This window comes from Cottoperca gobio, chromosome 6 (assembly GCF_900634415.1).
Source record: "Cottoperca gobio chromosome 6, fCotGob3.1, whole genome shotgun sequence".
Lineage (NCBI taxonomy): Eukaryota > Metazoa > Chordata > Actinopteri > Perciformes > Bovichtidae > Cottoperca > Cottoperca gobio.
In genome coordinates this window covers 25,132,301-25,154,153 of record NC_041360.1, presented here as the reverse complement: position 1 = coordinate 25,154,153, position 21,853 = coordinate 25,132,301, and the positions used below count along the sequence as shown (strand labels likewise).

General features: G+C 44.6%; 1 protein-coding gene across 2 annotated transcripts in view; it reads right to left on the bottom strand.

Annotated features, from left to right (window-relative positions):
- The window catches only part of met (MET proto-oncogene, receptor tyrosine kinase), a 50,365-nt gene extending 28,718 nt beyond the window's left edge, over positions 1-21,647 (bottom strand). For both annotated transcript variants that reach the window (XM_029434681.1, XM_029434682.1), the window contains exons 1-3: positions 21,380-21,647; positions 18,609-19,806; positions 116-319 (exon numbers count right to left, since the gene is read on the bottom strand). In XM_029434681.1, the coding sequence (XP_029290541.1) occupies positions 116-319; positions 18,609-19,805 (1,401 nt within the window). In that variant the 5' untranslated portion in view covers position 19,806; positions 21,380-21,647. The remainder of the gene's footprint in view (positions 1-115; positions 320-18,608; positions 19,807-21,379) is intronic.
- Between the last annotated feature and the right edge of the window lie 206 nt (positions 21,648-21,853).

Below are 21,853 nucleotides of genomic sequence, written 5' to 3'. Positions count from 1 at the left end.
GAATTTACATGAGGACAGAGAGAGGGGCCGGCTGCCGAGGCCTCAGGCTCTCAGTTTACACCTAACTGCCAGTCTTCTAAAGACATTGTAAACAAATCACTACAGACATCTTTACCTGTATGTGACGTCCATCGGCGGTGCCCAAGTACACCACTGCGTGGCCATGGACCGGCCCCACGGTGATAGAAGTAACCAAGGTGTTCGTCAACTCTTTGTGCCAGTACTCCAGCCTTTGGACAAACTGGGTCACCTGCAGGCGGTACTTGCCCTCTTTCCCTTCATGGATTCCCTCATGTGGGTCGCAGTCGTCTGAAGAACTCTGGGAAAAAGAAAACAAAAAACCCCAAAAGGAATCAGTTAGAAAGAATTCCCCGTGGTGCGCTCCAAGAATAACAATATATACAGTAAGAATAACAGCGGAGAGAGTGCTTCTTATTGTGGTTACCGGCGTGATATTGATATGACATCAGTGTGGTCATGTTTAACAGTAAAGTACGTTCACTTCTAAGTAGTGGAACTTGTATAGGAATACAATTTGCTGATTGCCACATATTAGATAGTGCACTCTTTACTGGGAATCATCAGCAAGATTATGTCACCCCATGCAAACACATTGCTCTCCTAAAAACAACTTGTCATATAATATCATGTTGTACTATCCTCTTTCATATCTGGCCCGACGGGGGAGGGTTAAGAACCAAACCTCCTAAGCCCCCCTTAGCTACTCTTTCATCAGGCCGTGCTCGTAATGGAGGTCTCGGCGTGATAGTACGTCGAGGGCAAGTGTTGAATAAAAGCGGCAGAATTTCATGGGAAACAGCGAGAAGACTTTCATGCTGTTATTCATTCCTTAAAAGAAAAACTGTTCCCTTTCCAACTGGGCTACTTCTCTCTCCACCCTCCTCTTTCTCTTCTTCCTCACTTGAGTTTAGAACCAAAGTCCGTCGCTCCAGCTCCCCTCTTTGGTTTTTCAAACGTTGCTGGGTTGTGCAGATTGTTGTGTCTGCAGCCTTTGGAGCATACAGTGGGAGCACGGACTGTAGCCAGAGCTGGATTCAAGGCCTCTTCTTCACCCCCCCCCACCCCAACCCTCGCCCCTTACTCCTTTCTCACTGCTCCGGCTCCTTTTGTGTTTAGTCATGGCCTCCTGGCTCAGCCTCAGGTTTCATTAATTATTAATGACCCAGAGGGTGGCAGGCCTCTTGTGGCTCTTAAGGTCCTTGACCTGACTGCCTGACCAGGCCCGAGCTGTGTGTTGTTTTCTCAGCTTCAGTGGATGATGACCTCTTCACTAATGTCCCAAGGACAGGGGGGGGGAGGGAGTACAGGTAGAGCGATTATGAAGACCTGTGGACGGCTTCTTTCAAAGTGCCTGGCAGAATGCCTCGCTTTCCTCCCAGAGATGTTTATGACTTTAGTTTCGACCTGTTGTTCTTGTTGCATCAAAAGAAGCTTTTCTTAAATCCTCTCCAGACTCATGATGTCTTCCTGCCTCGACCTAAAGCAACGCTTGGGCCGTTATTTGAGGTTTTTGTTGAGTGTTTAGCTTTGAACATGATGTAGTAATAAATCAGGAAGGTTTCTTTCTTGGAGACATTACATCGCCTTAATGAAGAGGAGAGCCCAAAGAGAAAATGGTTCACTGAAAAGGACACAGCAAGCAAACCTTGGTGAAATGAAATGTCCCCAAGGCCAGTGGCAGCAGTGTCAAACTCGTGGAAAATGTGGAGGAAATTGAACGCTGGATGAAAGGTTGGATGTTTTTATACTGAAAGCACAGCTGTGAGGTGGTGCAGCCAGCTGATCTGCACTGAATTACTGCGTATTAAAGAGGAGAAATAGTTCAAAACAGATAAAGAGACGAGGGTTTGACGAAAGGCAGAAGAAACATTATGTATACCTTTGATGTGTGAATCTGTGTGTGCACTTTTACTTTTACCTTTACCCAGAAAGTCTGTGTATAATATGATCCATTGTATTTTTGCATCTGCCAAAACTACAGCAGAAAGACGTCATCCCTGTGGAAATGATGCCACGCGGCTCAAGAAACAGACCCTGGGCTGATTATTATCAGAACAAACAAACAGGACTTTCAGTTGTTTGTTGAAGCGGAGCCGGACGATGGGAGGGAGGACTGGAAAGGTCTTGGAGGCATTCCTCTGCCTCCGCGAAGGTATTCCCGAGGATCAAGGCAATGAAATTGGACAGTGGAAAGGCTGTTTTGACAAAGCTTCTTTGAAGCTCCGCTGCAGTTATCCACGGCCGCTCTTGGCTCGGACAGAGAGTTTTAGAGGACATCATACCGACCCTGACGCAAGGCAAACAGGTTCAACGAAGAACTTAAATATTAAAGAAGAATTCAGTTATTTATGACAACCTCTATCCTCCAAGACAAGATTTTTTCCCTGGCAGCATCTTCGTCCAAATGTTAGAGAGGTAGAGGTACCAATTGTTAAAAATCACAATCTGTACACCATCTGTCCTTTTCAACCCTCGCTTCGTATAAGGAAACGTTTAAGCGAACAAGTCAACTTTAGTCTCTTTGAAATGCCATTTTAATAAAATGCAGTCCAGTTTTGATCTTTTCACCTGTAAGTCCTCAAGAACGCATGTAATAAGCTTTGTTGGTATCGGCTCCTTCAACAAAACCTCAGCTTTGATACACATCGTGATACTCGGTGCTACAGACACATCTCAGTCCACATCAGGAAGGTTAGATACCCAGCCCTATGAGGGTTAATCATTGAGTAAATAACTAACCACATACATGTCTATACATACTGACTCCATTGAGTTCTCTTACGTTCATCTTTCGGGAGATTTATGGTGTTGGCAGGTGCTGCTGATGTTCTACATCTTTCAGGCCATTTTGTGAACGTGTTTTCCAGCCGTAGTACAGGCACCGTGGGGCAGACACGTGAAATATTGTACAACTTTTGCCCCATACTTAACCAGCAGCCATTGTCCCCCAAACAACAGCGTGGCGATAGGGTTTCAGTGTTGTGGGGCTCCTAAACCCTGCGGCACGGCTCAGAAGAGTCAAGAAAGGGGTGAAAGGTGATCTGCATGGTCTAATGTCGTTTTCATACTCTCACTGTGGCCCTTGGGTCCTGTGTGAATAGACAGACTAATGCCTGAATTATAAACCGTGGACTGGGTTACTGGCAGGAGAAGGTTTGGATACAAACACAGTCACTGACGTGCAAAAATAGGGTGAAGGCGCTCTCGCTAATGTACAAAAATACACTTCGTGTTGTGGAGGCTTAGCCCGAGTTAGAAGGCTTGCACACATGCACAAAGTCTGTCTCGTTGCTGGACGCTCAGCTGGCTCGCTCACTGGAATAACAGACCTTTGACCGACGCATTGCATGAGCAATTGTGCGCTCCAGACAGCGGAGAGGTTTGGTTGTCGTCGGGGTGTGTGGAAATGAATTTTTCAGAGAAAGTGAAATGCAAAGGAATGTGGAGTGGTGTGCAAATAGCTGTGTGTGTGTGTGTGTGTGTGTGTGTGTGTGTGTGTGTGTGTATTGTTGCGGTAAAGCATTATAGTACCCCACCTGGACACGTTACTCTGCAATCTGACTCTCGGTGGATTTAATGACCGTGAAGAGTGTGTGTGTGTCTGTGTGTGTGTAAGTACGCAGGTGGCTGGTCGCACCAAGCGTATGGAGTCATGTGTTAATGTGTGTGTGTTGCTGTAGGGGACTGTCAGGGTGTTAGGGACAGTTAAGGGAGAGAGAGAGAATCTGACAATAAGGCGAGGACAGACCCTGGCGCTCGCAGGGCAGCCGGCCTCGCCCTCGAGTCGCCCCCCCAGACGCCAGCTTTGTTTATAATGGAGCTCTAACACATAAACAGGTCCAACAGAACATGTGGACATCATAGTAACATTAGTGAAACAACATAGGAAATGACTGTTAGTGAAACATTCAACTAAAAGAGGGACATATTTTTATTACATGACATCTGGACAGCCATGTTTGAAGCCCCTTTGGTGATGTAATACTGATAATATCGATATGTAAGGTTGTAATCATTGTTTCAAGTGAAGTGTTTAGTCTATAGACGAGACGGGACGGTGGGAACTTTCTATGGAACACTACATCGAACCCCTTTGACACTTTTGATTTAAAAATTGGAAAAAGAGATAGCGCTAAAGAACAAAACTGTGCTCTGCTTTCAGATTGGTAGATTAAATATCTTTATAAAATGTGTCCCGTTATCGATGCTTTTGCAACGGTTGCGTATGTGCAAGGACGTCACATCATAAGCTCGCTGTATATGGTTTCAGTTTGTTCGGGGCTGGAGTCACGGCGGAGAGAAATAAACGCTCAAAAATGTGGCAAGAACAAATACTGTCAACACAGAATGCCCTTAAAGTGCACATGTGTTTTTATAACTCTACTGGCAAGTACTGCATACCAGTAGCGCCCTCGAACGCATCGTCCAGTCCGTCTCCCGGAGGTACAACTCTGTTAATTAAGATAAAGTGCAGTGAGCACCATTTGTTTACATGCTTTCACTTTCACAGAGCTATCACTTCATGTTTCCTCCATTAAAATGTGCGGCGCTTTTCCACCCAATAATCAATCAGGAACCGCTAAATAATAGAGTCTATAAGAAGAGTTGATAAGAAGAGTCGATTAGATCTTTTCTCTTTTACTCAGTCCCTGTTTCCATTGTTGCTTTGCAGCACACAGTTTCTTGTATCCACAGATAATCGACACTCTGTGTGGCCAAATGGGATCTTGGATTCACTTAGCATGTATGAATATTTTCCAAAATAGACACACTTCTGCAAATGACAGTCATCATGGGGTCACTCACTGTGGCCGTCTCGGTGCGGAGATGCAGTAAACTGGAGGTTTCTAAGATTACTAGTTTCCAAAAGACATCCTTCATGTAAACTTCCACAACTGTCATTTGGCCGCATCTGTCTGCAAGTAGCAACTACTAACAGCTCTTTGCTGTTGAGATGAAACACATGCACAGCAACTACCCAAAACTTAATGATTTGACATTTCAACCAAAGAGGTCATCCTCAAAAACCTCAATGGCTTTGTCATCACATGCTTTGTATGCTGATTTTAAAACTGTCCACTTTCCAGATGCAGAGTTTTTGGATTAAGAACCAAACCAATGACTAAAAGTAAAGATAACTCAGACTTTGCTACATTGAAAGTCCCCCAACTTTATAGAAGTGAAACTAAATGAACCAAAATATATTGAAGTGGCTCATCCTTCACCCTCAGCTGACCTCCACACAGACATGATGGTGTCCATGATGAGATACTCTATTCTTTCCTGTACGGGAATGTGGCCTGTCCATTATTCATGCTCACAACATGTCATTTGCATTTCTTCACATGCTTATTTCATGAACCTTTCTGAGTCTTTTCCCAGGAGAAAGAAGAAGTAGGAAAGAACCTTTAATTGCGTCATTTAGTTTTATTTGTTGCCTACAATAACGCTCTGCCCACGACCTAGAGGCATCAGATTATTATTATTATTAGAAATAACTGTCTGACCAAAGGAAGGATTGTCCAGATACTGAAAATAGCCTCTCTGTCTCGCTCCGTCGCTCCCTCTTTCCTCTCGGCCCATCCAGTTACATTTTGCCCCTTTTACTCCCCTGACCCCCCCTCCAATTATTCTCTTGACTAACCACCTTCCTCTCTTTTTTCTACTTCCTTTACCTCACTGCACACACACACACACACACACACACACACACACACACACACACACACACACACACACACACACACACACACACACACACACACACACACACACACACACACACACAGTCTATTTGGAGGAACAATGCAGCTTCCAGCTTCTCACAGCCACTAAAATCAGCCTAACTGTAAGAAACCTGGCTGGATGAAAGATTATCCCGCGTCCTCGGATTAAACATATCATCTGTGAGCAAACGGTGAGGGATGATTTGTCACCGCTGCTTGACAAAGCGACTTCTTTTCCTGCAAGTATCGACACATTTTTCTTCTCTTCTCGGAAATCTGGGATTCTTTCTGCGATTAAAAACACGGGGAGGAATGAAGTACTGCTGAGTTGGATGATCAGCGGCCAAAAGACACTATTTCTGCTCTGTCTGGGATTTGTCTCTGAGTCCACTTCCACTTAACGGCAACAGCACATTCTTTTAAATGAGCTTTCCAGAGTTGCCTCGCAAATCCACATTTCGGTCAGACTGACACGGTAACTTCGGTTCCAGCCTGCAGATCAAAGAGAACTGGAAAGGTCAACTGCCTTCTGACGTTCACAGAGATAAGATATTAAGAGTGAATATTTTTCACATGGAAATGTTTCTCAAATGTTTTAATAGGACAAACTTCTGTGGTATTTACATAACAGACGGGTCGTTTTCTCCCTTGATTGATATTAAGTTACATCCACACGGCTCTTATCCTAGGTGTTTCATAAAAGTCCCTGACACATGAGATGCATTGCACCACATAAACCCAGCCTGTGTCATGCTCGGCTTGCATTTTCCGCATGAAACATAAAGTAAAGCATTCCCTCCGGACTCGCACGTTTCTCCCTGACTTTTATTTGTTGGAATACTGAAGTCACATCGATAGTTGTGACATCTGCTGAGAGGATGCTGTGGCAGGGACTGGTGATGCTTATTACAGGCTGCCAGTGATGTAAGTGAGACAGCACTGTAAGCTTATTCCACTATGGCACTTATATTAAGATGCCCAGAAGCACACATTGAATTCTTTGTAAGTGCATCATCAGAAATGACATTTTTCTGCTTTGTAGGCTGAATTTATATCAATATTTTACCTCCCGCAGAAGAATTGTTCATGTTTTTCTCACTCAAATAGCAAACTAGCCTAAAAGAAAGAGCACATGCGGTGATTATAGACACATCTCCACTTTCTCCCAATGTACAAAAGTGAAACCACAACATCCCGACTACAGGAGCGGCCATCTTGAGAGTCTGCACAGGGATCGAGCCTCCCGCCCACTCACCTGAGCCAAAAGTCGCAAACAAGCTCCAGCACACAAAACAATATATTTATAGACACGGTTCAATTCTTTTGCAAGTTGTGACAGTGTGCTGGAACTTATTTGCAACCGCTACTCATCCCTCTCCTCCTCTTTTTATTTATAGTCCCAGAGGGTAAAAAGTGCAACGTGCATACTGTGGATGAATATGGATGTAATCACCCCCCCAAAAAACCTCCTCTGTAACTAAATGAGTTATGACACTGGGTCATGTTCAGGGTGCAAACGAGCACCACGTCTCGCTTTGCTTCTTCAGCCGGCGTGTGACTCTCTCAGGACGTTATTTTAGAGCATTAATGTCTTTCTGAGGTCAGATTAATCTCCAAATCTGGCAACCATGAGGAGCCATCAGTCGTATTTACTCCAGCAGCTGCCTCTCCTACATGTGCTCTTAATTATAGAAAGATATGAACGTAAAGGGATGGGGGGGGGGGATGATTTAGTGTCCAGGATGCTCCGGAGAGTTAGCACCAGTCATCTTCATGCATGACTTTATTAGCATTAGCGTTTCCCTCTCCCACTGATTACTACAGTCTAAAAGGGGGGGGGGGGTTAAAGTACAGCTGCTCCAGCGTTTACAGCCATAACAGCTCTACTGAAAACGTCAGAATAATTGTCCCTTTATGCCGAAGAGGAGCAGATTCAATTTGAAGCAAGTTCTAAATCTGATATTTTTCATACATATTCAGTCAAAACAGAATTCCTGCTTCCGAGCAGTCTGGAATAATCAAATCCCCCCACCGGTGCAGACGCTTGGCAGCGTCTTCACAGTCAAGATTTCCCTGCACGGTGAAGATTCCACTGTGAGCTGAAATTGCCAAAAACAGCCCCCCCCCCCCCAGGCCTTCTCGCTACCATTTAAAGCAGAGTGCCTTCATGACTATAAGTGGCTCTGCTTCTCTTTTTTCTCTTCCAGATCTGACGGGCAATTTTCTGTCTTGGAGACAGACTGAAGTGCGGGGCCTTTGCTCATACGTGAGGTGAGGCAGGGAAACAGCAGCTGGAGAGCCGCAGCCCAACAGCAGCCGTTGAGGAGCAGCCAGATAACCTCAGGTTGTAAACAGCACGGGCCTGAGCTCCAGCAGCAAGGCAGCTTATCAAGCGAGGGTCAACATAAGGCCTCCTCCTCTCAGCACGGTCCTGGATGAGATGAGATCACTGGCAGGCGCTGTACTGGCAGAAACTCTGTGTTCGTACTTGTAGATCTCAGATCGGAGCCAGATGAAGACAACAAAACAAACGAGAGAATCTGAAACGTAGCACAGTGGAAGGAATTGTTCCTCGCAGGGAACGTACTGCACAGCCTTTCTTAGTCGTCCCTTTTCACCAAGTGACACAGAAAAGTACAAATCAAGCAGCTTTGCGTGGAGCTAAATATAACACTGAAATCCCATGCACACACCAACGGCCCAGACCTCATCAAAAACACTTCAGTCAACAGACGGAGTTTTTATAGAAGCGGATCTTTATGAAGTCACCATAAAATATTTCACTGCATGTCGTGACAGCTTGCAGGTGGCGGCCATTTGTACGCTTCAGAGTCTACACGCCGCATGACGAAGCAAACCCAACAGCCTCTCTCCTCAGAGAGCGGACCATGAATGCATCATTGTGCTACTTTTTCACACTTGTAAAACTCCTGGAAGTTGGCATCTGTTGCTCAACCTCCTTCTCTCACACTTGTACACATATTTCAAAAGATCTTCAGGGATCGGGCGCTGAATAATTTTTGCTGCATCTGCTTTGCGCTGACTTTCTGAGCCATCAGGCCTGAAGCCAGAATTTCTAATGTTCAGGACTGCAGGGTCTCAGCACACTGACTGCACGATGAGCGCTCTGCTGCATGTTTTACTTATGTGCAGGCTGAAGGTGTGTGATGCAACATCACTACAACAATGTGTTTTTGCACAAACCGTAAAAACAATGCAAAACAAAACTGATTCTGTATTTCAATAAAAGTAAAAGCACTTTCTGCTTAGTCTCAAACCAAAACAATCTGCTGACAAAATCCGGCTTATGACCGTAAAACACAGCGCTCAGTTCTGAGAAGAGCCGCTCAGCCCTCAGGTGTGAGCCTCCCCCCCTGCAACATGATTCAAGCATCACTGACGAGGAGGATAAGATCAAAGCCTGCAGGAACAATCTCTGCGGTGTCCCAGGGATGGACTGGATAGCTTCTCTGTTTGTGGTGCATTGTTTGGGAGCGCAGCAGGGTGGTAAAAGCCATACAAGTGTGCGAACATAGCGATGGGGAGGAGGGTTTCTTCCCTCTTTGCCTCCATTACTTGAGTACACATTCATTGTGTGGGGATTACTGGCTGAATAGACCGGGGGGGGGGGGGGATTAGTCCTCATCTGAGGTGAGACCTTCCCCTGGAATGACATGTTCTTCCATTTGCTTGAGGTTCTAGATTGGTTATCAGGAAGCACGTTACAATGGTTGATAGAAACACAAATGAGCGACACGCTGTCACCTCTGTGCCGTGTGTGTGTGTATCTGAGACGACAGGAAGAACCAGACACAAGTTTCTGTCCACGTTTCTTTGTGCTATCAACCAGCACTGTGTACATAAACAATCTGCAATGTGCTCCTTACAGCAAGTACTAAGAAATATGGAGATGAGGACAGATTTCGTTTCTGTCTCCGCAGCATCTGTAGGACCGTTTGCTGCTCTAGTGAACTTCGTGATTCTGAGACCTTATGACAAAGCTTGAAGGATCCAGAGCCAAGGAAATGAGAGTGATCTGGGGTCGAGGTGAGGCCGCTGCAGAAAAGGAGATTGCTTTTGGTCCTTCATTTAGAGCGCGGGGGATGACAGATAAGCATCCACATGCCTCATTTCAGGAGAGAGCAGGATATCACCATGTGGTGAAATAGAAGAGTAGGAGGCATGCCGCTGATTAGGAAATAGCTCCGGGGCCGTGTGTCATAAGCTCAGCGGAGCACAGCTCCTCTGTATTTGACACTAAACAAGTGTATCATGAATGGCTTCTGGCGCTGCTGGCAAACGCCTACATGCTGGTACGGAAAGCATTTCAGAAATCCCATCAGAGATGAGTCTGTCAGCAGGAAGGTCTTTGAGGAAAGTATCTCATTTACCTCACGTTTGTTTCAAAACAGAAGCGTGACATGACTCCGCCACAATGATCCCCAAGACACTTTGTGTAATTGGCTGAAAAGTCTTTTGTCCATCGGCTAACCAGCTATGGAGTCTGTAGAAGAAGGAGGAAACAGATAAACAGGGACAATCCCTTCCCAGAGGTCTGATTCTCATCGTTAAACAGCTTGTTTTGTCCCAATTACACACACACACACACACACACATTCAAACATTTGACACATTTGAGAAGCAAGTGAGAGAAGAGAAACAACAACGACTGATATGTTTATCCCACAGAGATGTAGTTAGCAGTATACTCTTATCAGCTGTGCCCTAATAACATTATCTGTCTGATGTTGGCTGGTGGTGGTTTCCCACCCTGCTCATTGGAAGACAGTTGCAGGCCCTGGCGGTTTGCATATTTACAACTCTCCTCTTTATCTCGGGAACATAGATAAGGTGTGCATACAAAAGCCTGTGCAAAGGATTTACTCCGGCTTTCCAGCAAAACAAGAAACCGAACTCCCGGGCTGATCATTAACTCTGCCCATTTCAAACTAAACATCGACGTTGAGTGAATGTGCCATCATGTAGAACATCGTCCAGGAAATGCCTGCAGACACGAGCAGGCTCACGATGACTTGATACGAGGTGGACGAGTATAAATAGTTGTGATCTAATGATCCTTTGTTTGCATGTCCCAATGGCACGTACCATTGCATTGGATAAAGTAAATGTTTTGGATGCGCTGTGCAGTTGGATGTGCGTGTTGACCGAGCCTCGCCTCACTCAGAGGGACCTGCCCGGACACGGCGGCCAGGTGACGCAGCCTCCTACCTGTGGGTGGGAGGCTGCGGGCACACAGCTGCCGGCTGTAACTGACAACACATCGCCATATGGCAGTCAGAGAGTTTTACATGATGCTATGACACACAAACAGTGTGAGCATTATTCTGCACGCACTGATCGGCTCATTGTTGCACCGAAGCTGCCAAATACTGTTGCTTTTGTTTTCAACACATAACTCTTTAATGAAACCCTGAACAAGAGTTCATATTTCAGAACTGCACATTTCATTATTGAATAATCGGATTCTTTTGGTCGATAAATTGTCAGATCACAATAAACATTTTTGAGTTTTTAGTTGATGGACTAAAAGACAAACCGACTAATTGTTTCAGCTCTAGAATATTTGTACATATATAAAGCAAGCGTGTTCATTGTTTTGCTGTTTTTACAGATTTAAAGTCAAATCATTGACACAAGAATGTGTGTAAACTCCACTGTGTGTGTACCTGCGTGCACATACTGTGTGTTATGAGGAGAGAGATGCAGGTTACTGAGACCCAGCAGATCTAATCCGACTCTCATTACAAACACACACGTAGTATTTTCAGTCTTGCGTTGGTTCCCGTGCGCCTGCCTGAGCGCACCGCTGGGTTCTGCCCCCTGGCTGATCTCCGGCACGGACAGGCTCCGGCACGCGGGAGACAAAGCGTGACATCTGCAGTGAACAACCTCCGACAGAGCAGCGCTGCCTCCATGCTAATATTCTCACATTCCATGTTTCTGTGCATTAGCTTCTTGGGGTTTCACTGTCTGTCCTCCACTAAAGCTTGCTACAGTATACTCTGGACTCTGAAGTCTCTCCCGCTACATGACTCGTGGTACTCTGAGAGCTTGTGAGTTAAAGCGCGTTAAAGCTCTTCCTTCACTTTCACACTTCGTTGTGATGTATACTTTAATGAATCGTCTTTGCAGCATCTTAAACACTTAGTATTACCTCTCGATGATGGTAATGATGCTAAGTTACCAGCCCCTGTAAAGCCGACTGATCTGTACTTCATGCAGAAGGAGAGTTCAAGCAAACAAATACCAGTTTAATGATGGCATGAGCAGGCTCGGGCATGTGGGGCGAAACACCGTGACGTCCACAGCAGAGCCCAGTGAATCAGAAGCCTTACTGAGAGAGTCCCAGTATTAAGTCTATTGTCAGGCTGCTGCAGCGCTCATCTCCCTGGAAAACTACAGGCATGACATATGAGGGCACTTACACTGCTGATGGATGGATCATTAATTACTGTCATACCAGGAGATCTCATCACAGCAGGAGAAGCTAAAACTAAGGTGACACGAGCAGTTTGCAGTGTGTTAGCTGCATCACAAGATATCTGAGGAAGGAAATAATACTTCCTTATGTTCCATGTTGCAGACTTTATTATAATATATTATATATATATATAAAAATATAATATATTATAATATATCATATATATTAAATATATATATATAATATATATATATATATATATATATATATATAATATATTTATATATATATTATATATATATTATAATATAATATATATTATAATATATTATATTCTATATATATATATATATATATATATGTATATATATTATAATAAAGTCCCCATTTTTGTGACTCATTCAAGTGGATTTTATTTATACATAATATACAATTTGAATAATATCAAAGAAATTGGAGCAACCTCAGGTAGAGCAACACGGACGTGCAAAGTGTACCATATTAACCGAGTGGACAGAAGTAGCAGAGGTATAATTACATGATAACGAGACATAATTACAAGTCAAAGTAAAAAAGTTAAAACAGTAAATACCTACTAAATACTCCACTAGACCTCCATCAAGCCACCAGCTGTGGACAGATTTATAACATAACCACAGACTCCATGCGCTGCTTGTTGTTTAGTTGCATCTGCTCATTAATATTGTATAAAGGCTTTATTGTACAGGCACACCTGCGCTGCATGCTCATCTCCACAGTCATTGCTGTGCGCTCATTTCTTATGGGAAAATAAAATCCTGACCCAACAGCTGTCCGGCAGAGCCAAATATATACTGGAAGTCACATAACTGGATCTTTATTGTATTTCATAATCAGAAATTATTATGAATTCCTTAACAGAATAACATAAAATCAATGGCTGCTCGTTTAACCCTTGTTCATTATAACTGGCGGCCTAATAAAAATGACTGTCGGTCAGAAGCGTCTCCCAGCTGGAAGCATATTACACACACTATAATCAATCAGTCTGAAGATTCAATTTAAAAGCAATCAGCGTTTGGTGCTTTTTCTCAAATCAATGGTAATCCAATAATAATTCTGACCCGTGGGCGACTGATCTTTATTGTTAGTCTCAGATGTTCCTGCTCCCTCGATAGACTTATGGGAACGGGCCGGGCGTGGTGGGGACGCTCCAAAGCCCTGCACACTACATTACCCAGAAACACGTCTGGTTTTAAAGAGATACTGTCGGGCAACAGCACATTCAGGGGGTCGGATCAAGAGTGTAAAGAGTTGGATACGAGAGGTGGAGAGCGACAAGAATAATGAGTTTAACCTCTTTACCCCGAAAACACCTCCAAACGACACCCAAAGTAAATGAAAAGCTGCTCTTCAACCATTTGCACCAGATGCATGATTTTGGTCTCATTCAATAGATAACTCTCTTATTGTTGTTCAGAATCACTCCAAGTGCTTCTGGCACTGAGTGATAGTGGTCTGAATATACTGAATCTGAAGAAAATACAGTCCGTCTGAATTCTTTTGTTGAAAAAGATGCCTGAAGATGAGTATCGCTGGTATGAGCTGGAAAACACAATAGAAACATAGCACTAAGTGTTACCAAGTGCAGGTTAAAGTGTCAGATATAAAGGGATAAAAACTTAAACATATTACACGTTCTAAGAGTAACACCAGGCGTACACAAGCTGTGCATTTGGAGATATTATAATATGTATTGATAAAAAGGCCATAAATAACTCTTATATACCCAATTATCCCGCTCAGTAGTAATGACACAAAGTAAGGGAAGTACAAACACATTTCTTGTAATATTTTTGTGTTTTTATTGTATTTTGATTATAATAAATACAATTATTAAAAAATAAATAACATTTGTTAAATCACATTAAGTTGTTGTGTCGACTCAGGTTAAATAATGAGTTAAAAGTATCATACTGGGTTATGAAGCACTCCGAAATGTGTTTATATTAGTGGTTATTGATTCCCGTGTGGGCTTTGTAAACAATAGAATAGACTCACTATCAGTTCAAGCGTTTAATATTCGTTCTCCTGCTCAAAACAACAACTGAGGTCCTTTTGAGGATTACTGTTAAGTACCTCTGCTTCTATAAATACACATTAAAGCAAAAGAATCGTAGACAAATGTTCTAAACTGTACAAAAGAAGCATCATTTAAAAAAATACCACTAAAGCGCAGTAATCAGTAGTCACAGTCAACGTCTCTCGGGGAAGAATAGCAATTATGTCTTCATTTTCAAGCTCTTTATGTAACTGAGAGCCGCCTGAAGACAGAAACGTCTCCGCAAAAACAACAAGAACAGCAGATTTGAGGAATCACAAAACAGCCGAGAAGAGAGCCACTCAACGTTACAACATTTCTCCCGCAGTATCTCGCTGCTTAAACTTGACAACCAGCACTTATAAACTTCAAACATGCTCTTACGCTGAGCTTTCGACCTCCTCCAGATCCCTATGGGAAGTTTTCCACCACAAATGCACAGCTTGTTGCAGCAAACGACAAAAATAAACCCGTGCTTAAGTATGCCCTCTGCGAGCATTTCTTATGTTTTTACCTTTTATGAGTTTAGAGTCGCGCTTATCTCTACCAAACCTAAAGATAACGGAGAGTCTACCTGCCATATGCCACTGAACACAAGCCATAAATCTATTAGATATGATTAGATCATTACAGCCCGAGCATCACATGGGCCGTCGTTCAAAAGTCTTTAGTCGTTGCAGCTTGTTTCTTAACCTGGCAGCCGCGGACAAGAGGATACACGTAAGACTGTCAGCAATAAAAGAGAAGTTGGAAAACGGCTTCCCAGTTGCACCGAGATAAAAGCTCTTTTGGCTGCAGCGCTTGACCTCCTGCGTCTGCGTGTTCGGAGGCTCAAACTCAAACAAAGTTTGAAACAGAAGATTATTTTGTGCCATTTGTCAATGTTCTGTTTTGGTTATGGGTGCATGTGTGTGTGTGTGTGTGTGTGTGTGTGTGTGTGTGTGTGTGTGTGCGCGTGTGTGTGTTTGGGTTGGGGCTACTAAAAAGGGAACATGTAGTGAGGACAGTAATGCAGCTGCAGAAGAAAGAAGTCAGCATAATACAAATCATATTGTTTGCAGACATATCAAGTGCTATTGTTATAATTACTCCAGACATGTATCAGGATAAACGCCTTGAAGAGAACCATCTTGTTTTCAAGGGGGTCCATAACGTGCGGAGTAAGAAAGATTCTACCGTTTGATAATCATACAGTACAAAGATGCTCCGTAAGTCTCCCAAAACTGATATCATGCCTCACGTCGACCTAGTAATCAAGTGAGTCAAGAGGAAAGAATGTCCCATAATGGAATCGCACCCTCTCACTCCGAGTGATCAAAACAACAGTTTTCATACCGCCAGTCAGAGAGGCAGGAACACATCATCCCTGTTTGGGGGCTTCAGGAAAGAAAAGGTTTTCCATCACTTAGAATACAAGTCATGTTAAACAGTTTCAGGCCGGAGCAGCGTGAGGCGTCAGGGTTATGATTTTGACTTTGATCCTGAGCACAGTAGCTCAGCACGCTCTGTGAGTAATCAGAGTACAGCTGCGGACTGCTTTGGACTTTTGCACAAAAATGTGTTCACTGTTAAGGACGACATCAGACGAAGCTTTTCACATCTGCTCATCAAAGAGCCAGAAGAAGGTCTGAAGGTCGTGACAAAAGAACGCAGCGCAGAAAGGCTACAAGTCACTGTGTGAATACATTCTCATGTGTACCACAGAAACATCGACGTAACAAGAAGCGAGGCCTCAGAAAGTCCATCACAAAAGGCTCTTCGCTGTTACTGATGCGACTTCCACTTTCCCACAGGTGCTGGTAACAGGTGGGGGTCGCGGGGAGCGGGGAAGAGGCCTCGCCAGCGTGGCTGGCTGCCACCGCGGGTCACGGGAGGATCATCTTCCGCCCAGCTGCTGATGCCCTGTTATCCCCGAGCCATTCATCACGGCTCGCTGAGAGTCAGATATGCGCTGCCCCAGAACCCCCAAGCTCCCAGCATTCCTCACTTTCCCCTGTGGATCTCTGCCGCTGATAGCTGTCAGGGCTGCGCTGATGCACCCAAACACCCATCATGTATTCGCATGTATTCGCAAAGCTGGTTTGAATCCCTTTTAAGAACCGCATGTCACTCTTCACGTCTGTCCGTCTGAGACAGCCTGTGTCTTTCAAATCACTACATAACTACACAGTGTGTACTTTACACTGTGCAACCAATTAGCAATGCATGCTTTGCAGTTTTAGATTTGTATTAGCTTTCCAAGCAGATAATGGTTTCCATTATTTTATGTAAAGTATGGAAATCATTTGCAGATCAGAAGTCGACTCTTCAAACTTTGCTTGAGTTGTGTAATCCATCCAGATGCCAGTTTAATGTGTGTGTGCTGTTCTAGTGGTATGTCCAGGAAGATGCACAAGTGCCCACATGAGCAGACGGGTCATGCTATTCCGTTACGAACATACAGTGGAGGACTAGCTGATATAAAGATGGATGTACAGTATAAACAATCAAAATATAGCATGACTCGCTGTTCATAAGAGTCGGCTGATGTTCATACCAAACAAATGACAAGTAAATGTCTAAAATGTCGTTCCCTGGTTTTCACAAATGAGTAGCTGTGACGTAAAGTTACATTATTTGTAGGGATGTCACGAGAACCGATACTTCGGTACCAAGTCGATGCCAAAATTCTGGGTGGATTGAGAATAATGTCGTCCCGTCGATGTGTTAAAATCCGAAAGTAGGCTAGATGGGATTTACAAAAATACTGGAACATCCAATCTGAGACGTTCTATCAATGTTGTTTTGGTGCATAAATAGGATTTGCTGCCACGCAACAAAAAATGTTCCTTCAATGAAGGCACATGCAGTGGTGTTGAAACTAGATCATAAAACATGAATAGGCTGCATAATAACACACACACACACACACACACACACACACACACACACACACACACACACACACACACACACACACACACACTGTTTTGACAGAAGTCTTCTTCAGGAGTGTGCTGGGTGTTTGCACACGACTCTGGCACTACTCCTGTTTGTGCTTGCCCTTTGACAACATACTCAGTGTATAATATATCCAGGGGACTAAACTAATCCACTGCCTGACTGGTGATAAAGTACGGACTGATGCTGAGGTTAAGAAAGGTCAGAGAGGGGGGGGGGGGTAGTGCCAGTGCACGTATTGAGGGACCCTTTGACAGAGTGGTCGGCAGATAACTTCATGTCATTATTGATCAGGTGATTCAACCGATTGAATAAGTCGATGTTGATGGATTGGAGGTGAGTGACTACAGGCAAGGTAACGCTGGCTTGCAGCAGGATGCGGAGGGAGTGGTTACTTCAGTGCATAGGAGTTGAAGCAATGACTATGAGGTAAAGTGCTGACTTCCTGCTTTAATTTGAGGGTGAATACATCAGATCATATGTTCTAATCCACTTGCTATCTTCCCTGGAGATGCTCTGCCAGACCTTTAGTTCACTCATCTTCACTTTCTGGCTTTTTGTTGCCTGCGATCTCCAACAGGTGAAACACATGATCAGGTGGCTTGAGGTCAGGTGACGGAGCCAACCAGTCAAGACGTTTTCACCGTTCTTGTCTGTATATTTAGAATCATTGACCTGATACGCGGCCAAGAAAAGAGCTGCAATGTTCACTATATATGGATGTAAACCAACTCGTATACAAATGCAATGTGCTGCAGTACAGAGCCAAGACTATAAAACAGTTGCCACTTCAGTCCACAAACATGAGAAGGTAAAAGGATCTTTAAACACCTCAAACGTCACATTAAACACATTGCAATCAGGATTATGTTTCTTCACATGTCCCTATGATGCAGACTTGCATGTATGCTCTTCAACAGAGGGGTCAGAGGTCAAGAGGAGGTCATGCTTCAGTGTCTTGCTCAAGGACACTTGAACACAATGACACAAGGGCAGAGGTCCAGAAGACACACTGGCTCAACCCGAGACCACCCAGTTGCTGAGACAGTCTCTCCAGCCAACAAGTCAACCTGCCAAGGCCTATAACTCCAAAAGATAAAAACCAAGCCATGCGTATACAACAGATGACTGATAGAGGCGTATTTCATGTGTCTGAAAGACATCGTAAAAACTACATCATGATGATGCTCTGCCAGGAGTGAATGAAAGGTTAGGACTGAAGTGTCTAAATTACAAATGTTAAGCAAAGGATTTAGCATTTTACTGCTGAAAGAAAACACATAACACATAACCACATAAGAGCAACATTTCCATTCTTCTCCAAAAAGTACAAATGCAAAGTAGGAGTTCTACAATGGCGACACGTGCACAGTAGGCCCAGCCCCCTCCCAGCTCTTACCACATTGTAGCAGGTCTTCTTGTCTGATCCAGTGAAGTGAAATGGGTCTACTGTGTTGCACCTCTGCATGTACATCTTGAACATTTTGTTGATGTGTTTCAGGGACATGATGCAGACGGCTGAGTTCGGGGTCGGCTCCGGAGAGTTCGGCTTCCCGCGAGCAAAGGCGGCAAACAGCACGTCATCTCCTTCCTCCACTTTCAGCTGCTTCTGCAGCTCAACGTCATTGCCCACCTTTGTGACGTGGGCTGCCTGGAGGATGTTAAATACCTTCACTTCTTCCGTGGAGCGTCTTCGCCTTTTATCTGTGCTGATGCATTCGAGGGGCATCTCCACGTAGCGGCGGATTACGACGTCCGAGGAGCACATGCGGACTATGCGGGTGTGGTAGGCCTGGGAGTCCTTGCTCACTCGCTGCACTGTGAGGAAGTAGGTGAAAGGTCCACTGTGGAAGGAGTACACGTATCGCAGGTAGTAGTTTCCACGTAGGGATGGAATCAGGTCCATGTATGAGAGTTTGGAGAAGAAGGTGAAGCCGTTCTGGCTCGTCTTCATCTTACGAAGAGAAATGGTATGGGGATGTGTTGCACTGTCCGATGTGTTTCCTAAGCCTGGGATCTCGGAGTTCCCAACAAAAAACTTGATGACGTTGCTTTCCACATTGAGCACCTGAGAGCCTGAAGGGCTGATCACAACATCCGAGTCGCTGGGTTGACCCTTGCCTCGCCTCAACTTGTCTGCGAAACAGTAGACCTGTTCGTCTACGGTTCTCGGTCTGTCATCGTCCAGGACGTGGCGGCGGCAAACACCATTGTCTGCCGAGCCACAGCTGTATAACCCCTTGTCGTAAATGTTCTCCACCACCAAGGCAATGTTGTGGTTGTCCACCCTGTCGCTACTGTTCGCGCTGGTCAGTTTATGGCCGCAGGTCTCGTTGGCATGCAGCGGCCCCGTGTGATACTCGGACAGCTTGGTGAGGTTCGGGGCCAGGGCATAGATTCTGTTTACAGCACCGACGTAGATGATCCCATCCAGCGTCACCATGTTCTGGATGGGGAAGTCTGCCGTGAACGTCGGAAGCTCGTAGGTGACTGAGAGGTTGAGTTTGTTGGTCTCGGGGGATTTATCACACTGGCTCTGCACACCGGGGCACAAGGCCCACAGCAGCATGACGGCATGAAGCGACCGGAGACTCATCCTGTTCCAGAAATAAGAGACATGAGAAATTAGTTGGGAATGCATCCATGCTGGAACACGGAGAACTCAAAACATTCATCATAAATATCTTATATAGGTGGCCTCAATTGTCTGGAGTGTGAATGTGTGGAAGAAGGCACAGTCTGTGCTGGATAGGGACTGCTGAGGAGAAAATAGCGGGACATTGAAATCCCTTTTTAGACTCATAAATGAAACTGTGTCAGGGTATAACACAAGGGTTTACTCACTTCACCACAAGCAGTGAAACCATTCATACTGAAGTGACTGAGGGCATTATGGCGACACAAAGCTTTAATATTAGCCTCCTAATCATAGGCGCTTCTGCTTTGACTCCACTGATCCTGGACAAACCAGCAGTGAGACCTGGGTGAGCACTTCTGTGGTGCTCAGCTCCGTTCTCAAGTGACCACAACGAGAGGCGAAGCAGTGAATCACCCAGAGAGCAGCCCGCTCTGCAGGGCAACGCAACCACGGGCCTAAGTTTAGACAGCAAGGACCCGAGGGAGCGCAGATAAACTCAATTAAAACAAAAGAGGCTGGAGGGAGAAGGCAAGGGGGATCATCCAGCAAAATGATGAATAACCCCAGTAACTAAATGGTAATCCACTGGGAGATGCTTTTAGTGGAGGGAGGGACGGACGGACGGGGGGAGAACAACACCAGAGGATTTGCAAAATGTACATTTGCATGCTCCCTATCTGCATGTGGTTTTTAACTGGAGCTGTAGACCAAAACAAGGCAATAACATCCAGCTCAGTGGATTTGGTTTTTACATTCATGCCCACAGTGTTGCATGAACTCACTGAGATTCTTTGTGTGCACATTTTGATTTATCACTGATGTCTCATGTTAGCGGCTCATTTCTTTAGAGCGAGTATGACGGGAAAAAGATCTTTTATATTAGCACAGTGTTTCAGGGAGAATAAAGAGAGACCGGCAGACAGAGCAGGTGCTTATAGGCAAAGTTATTTGAAAGTTTAGAGCAGAACATATAACTAATAAGTGCCAAATACATAATATAAGAGACTGAGGGGAAACTGTAGGAGGATAATGTATAGTAGAAAATAAAGATACAAAAAGAATATACATTTAGAACCCTAAAGATTATATTTATATTACAAAGTATTACAGCCAGTTTCCTTTCATCACGTATATAGTGAGATGAGTGTCGTCTTGTTTTGGTCCAAAACTATGAGTAATAGTGGGCACATTATTGCGCACCTGCAACACACACAATAAATATACCTCCTCATCGCACGGCTGTGTTTTCAAAGGACAAAAGGAGGTGGGAAACAGTGAAGATGTTTTCACTTTGAGAGGAAAGTGACTCACTGCGAAAGGTCTCAGAAAACACAAATGGGAAGCTGGTGAAATGGCGTTAGGTCAGTTTTGTTTTGTTCATAACAGGCTGTGATATCCAGAGGAGGAGGAGAGGGTCAGGAGTTCCAGGGTCAGGTTCTCTGCGTTTTTACGCATGAAAAATACAGTTTGAGTCAAATGAAAAAAGAGAAACATCAGGGAACTGTGAGAACATTTATAGATAATGAACTGACCTGTTAGCGAGCAACAGTGTTGTCCGTTCCCTTGATTCAAATCATATTCCGCTGGTCTCTCCAGGAGCGGGACTTCTTAACTTTCTCATCAAGTCCAAACTGATCGCTGGGGATTCTCTCTTCGCTTCTCGGTGAAAGGAATTCCCAGTAATATTAGTCCGATTATTTTTTCTTAATCTGACCTTTTTGCCTGTTTTCCAGTAGTTACACTCTAGTTTGTTGATCGCCACCTTAAACCTGTGAGGCTCCACACTGACTGACTGACTGACTGACTGCATCCAGCAGAAACACGCCGCTGCTGCTGCCGCTCTCACATCTCAGCTCCTCTCTCGTGGCGCGTAAAGCTCCGCCTCTTTCTCTCCAAACTCTGTGACGCGTCCAGGTGCTGCTGCGGCTCCTCGTGCTGCAGCTCAGGTGAGACAGACACACAGGTAGCACGGCAGGAACAGTGAGCAAACAGTAAATTATGAGCTG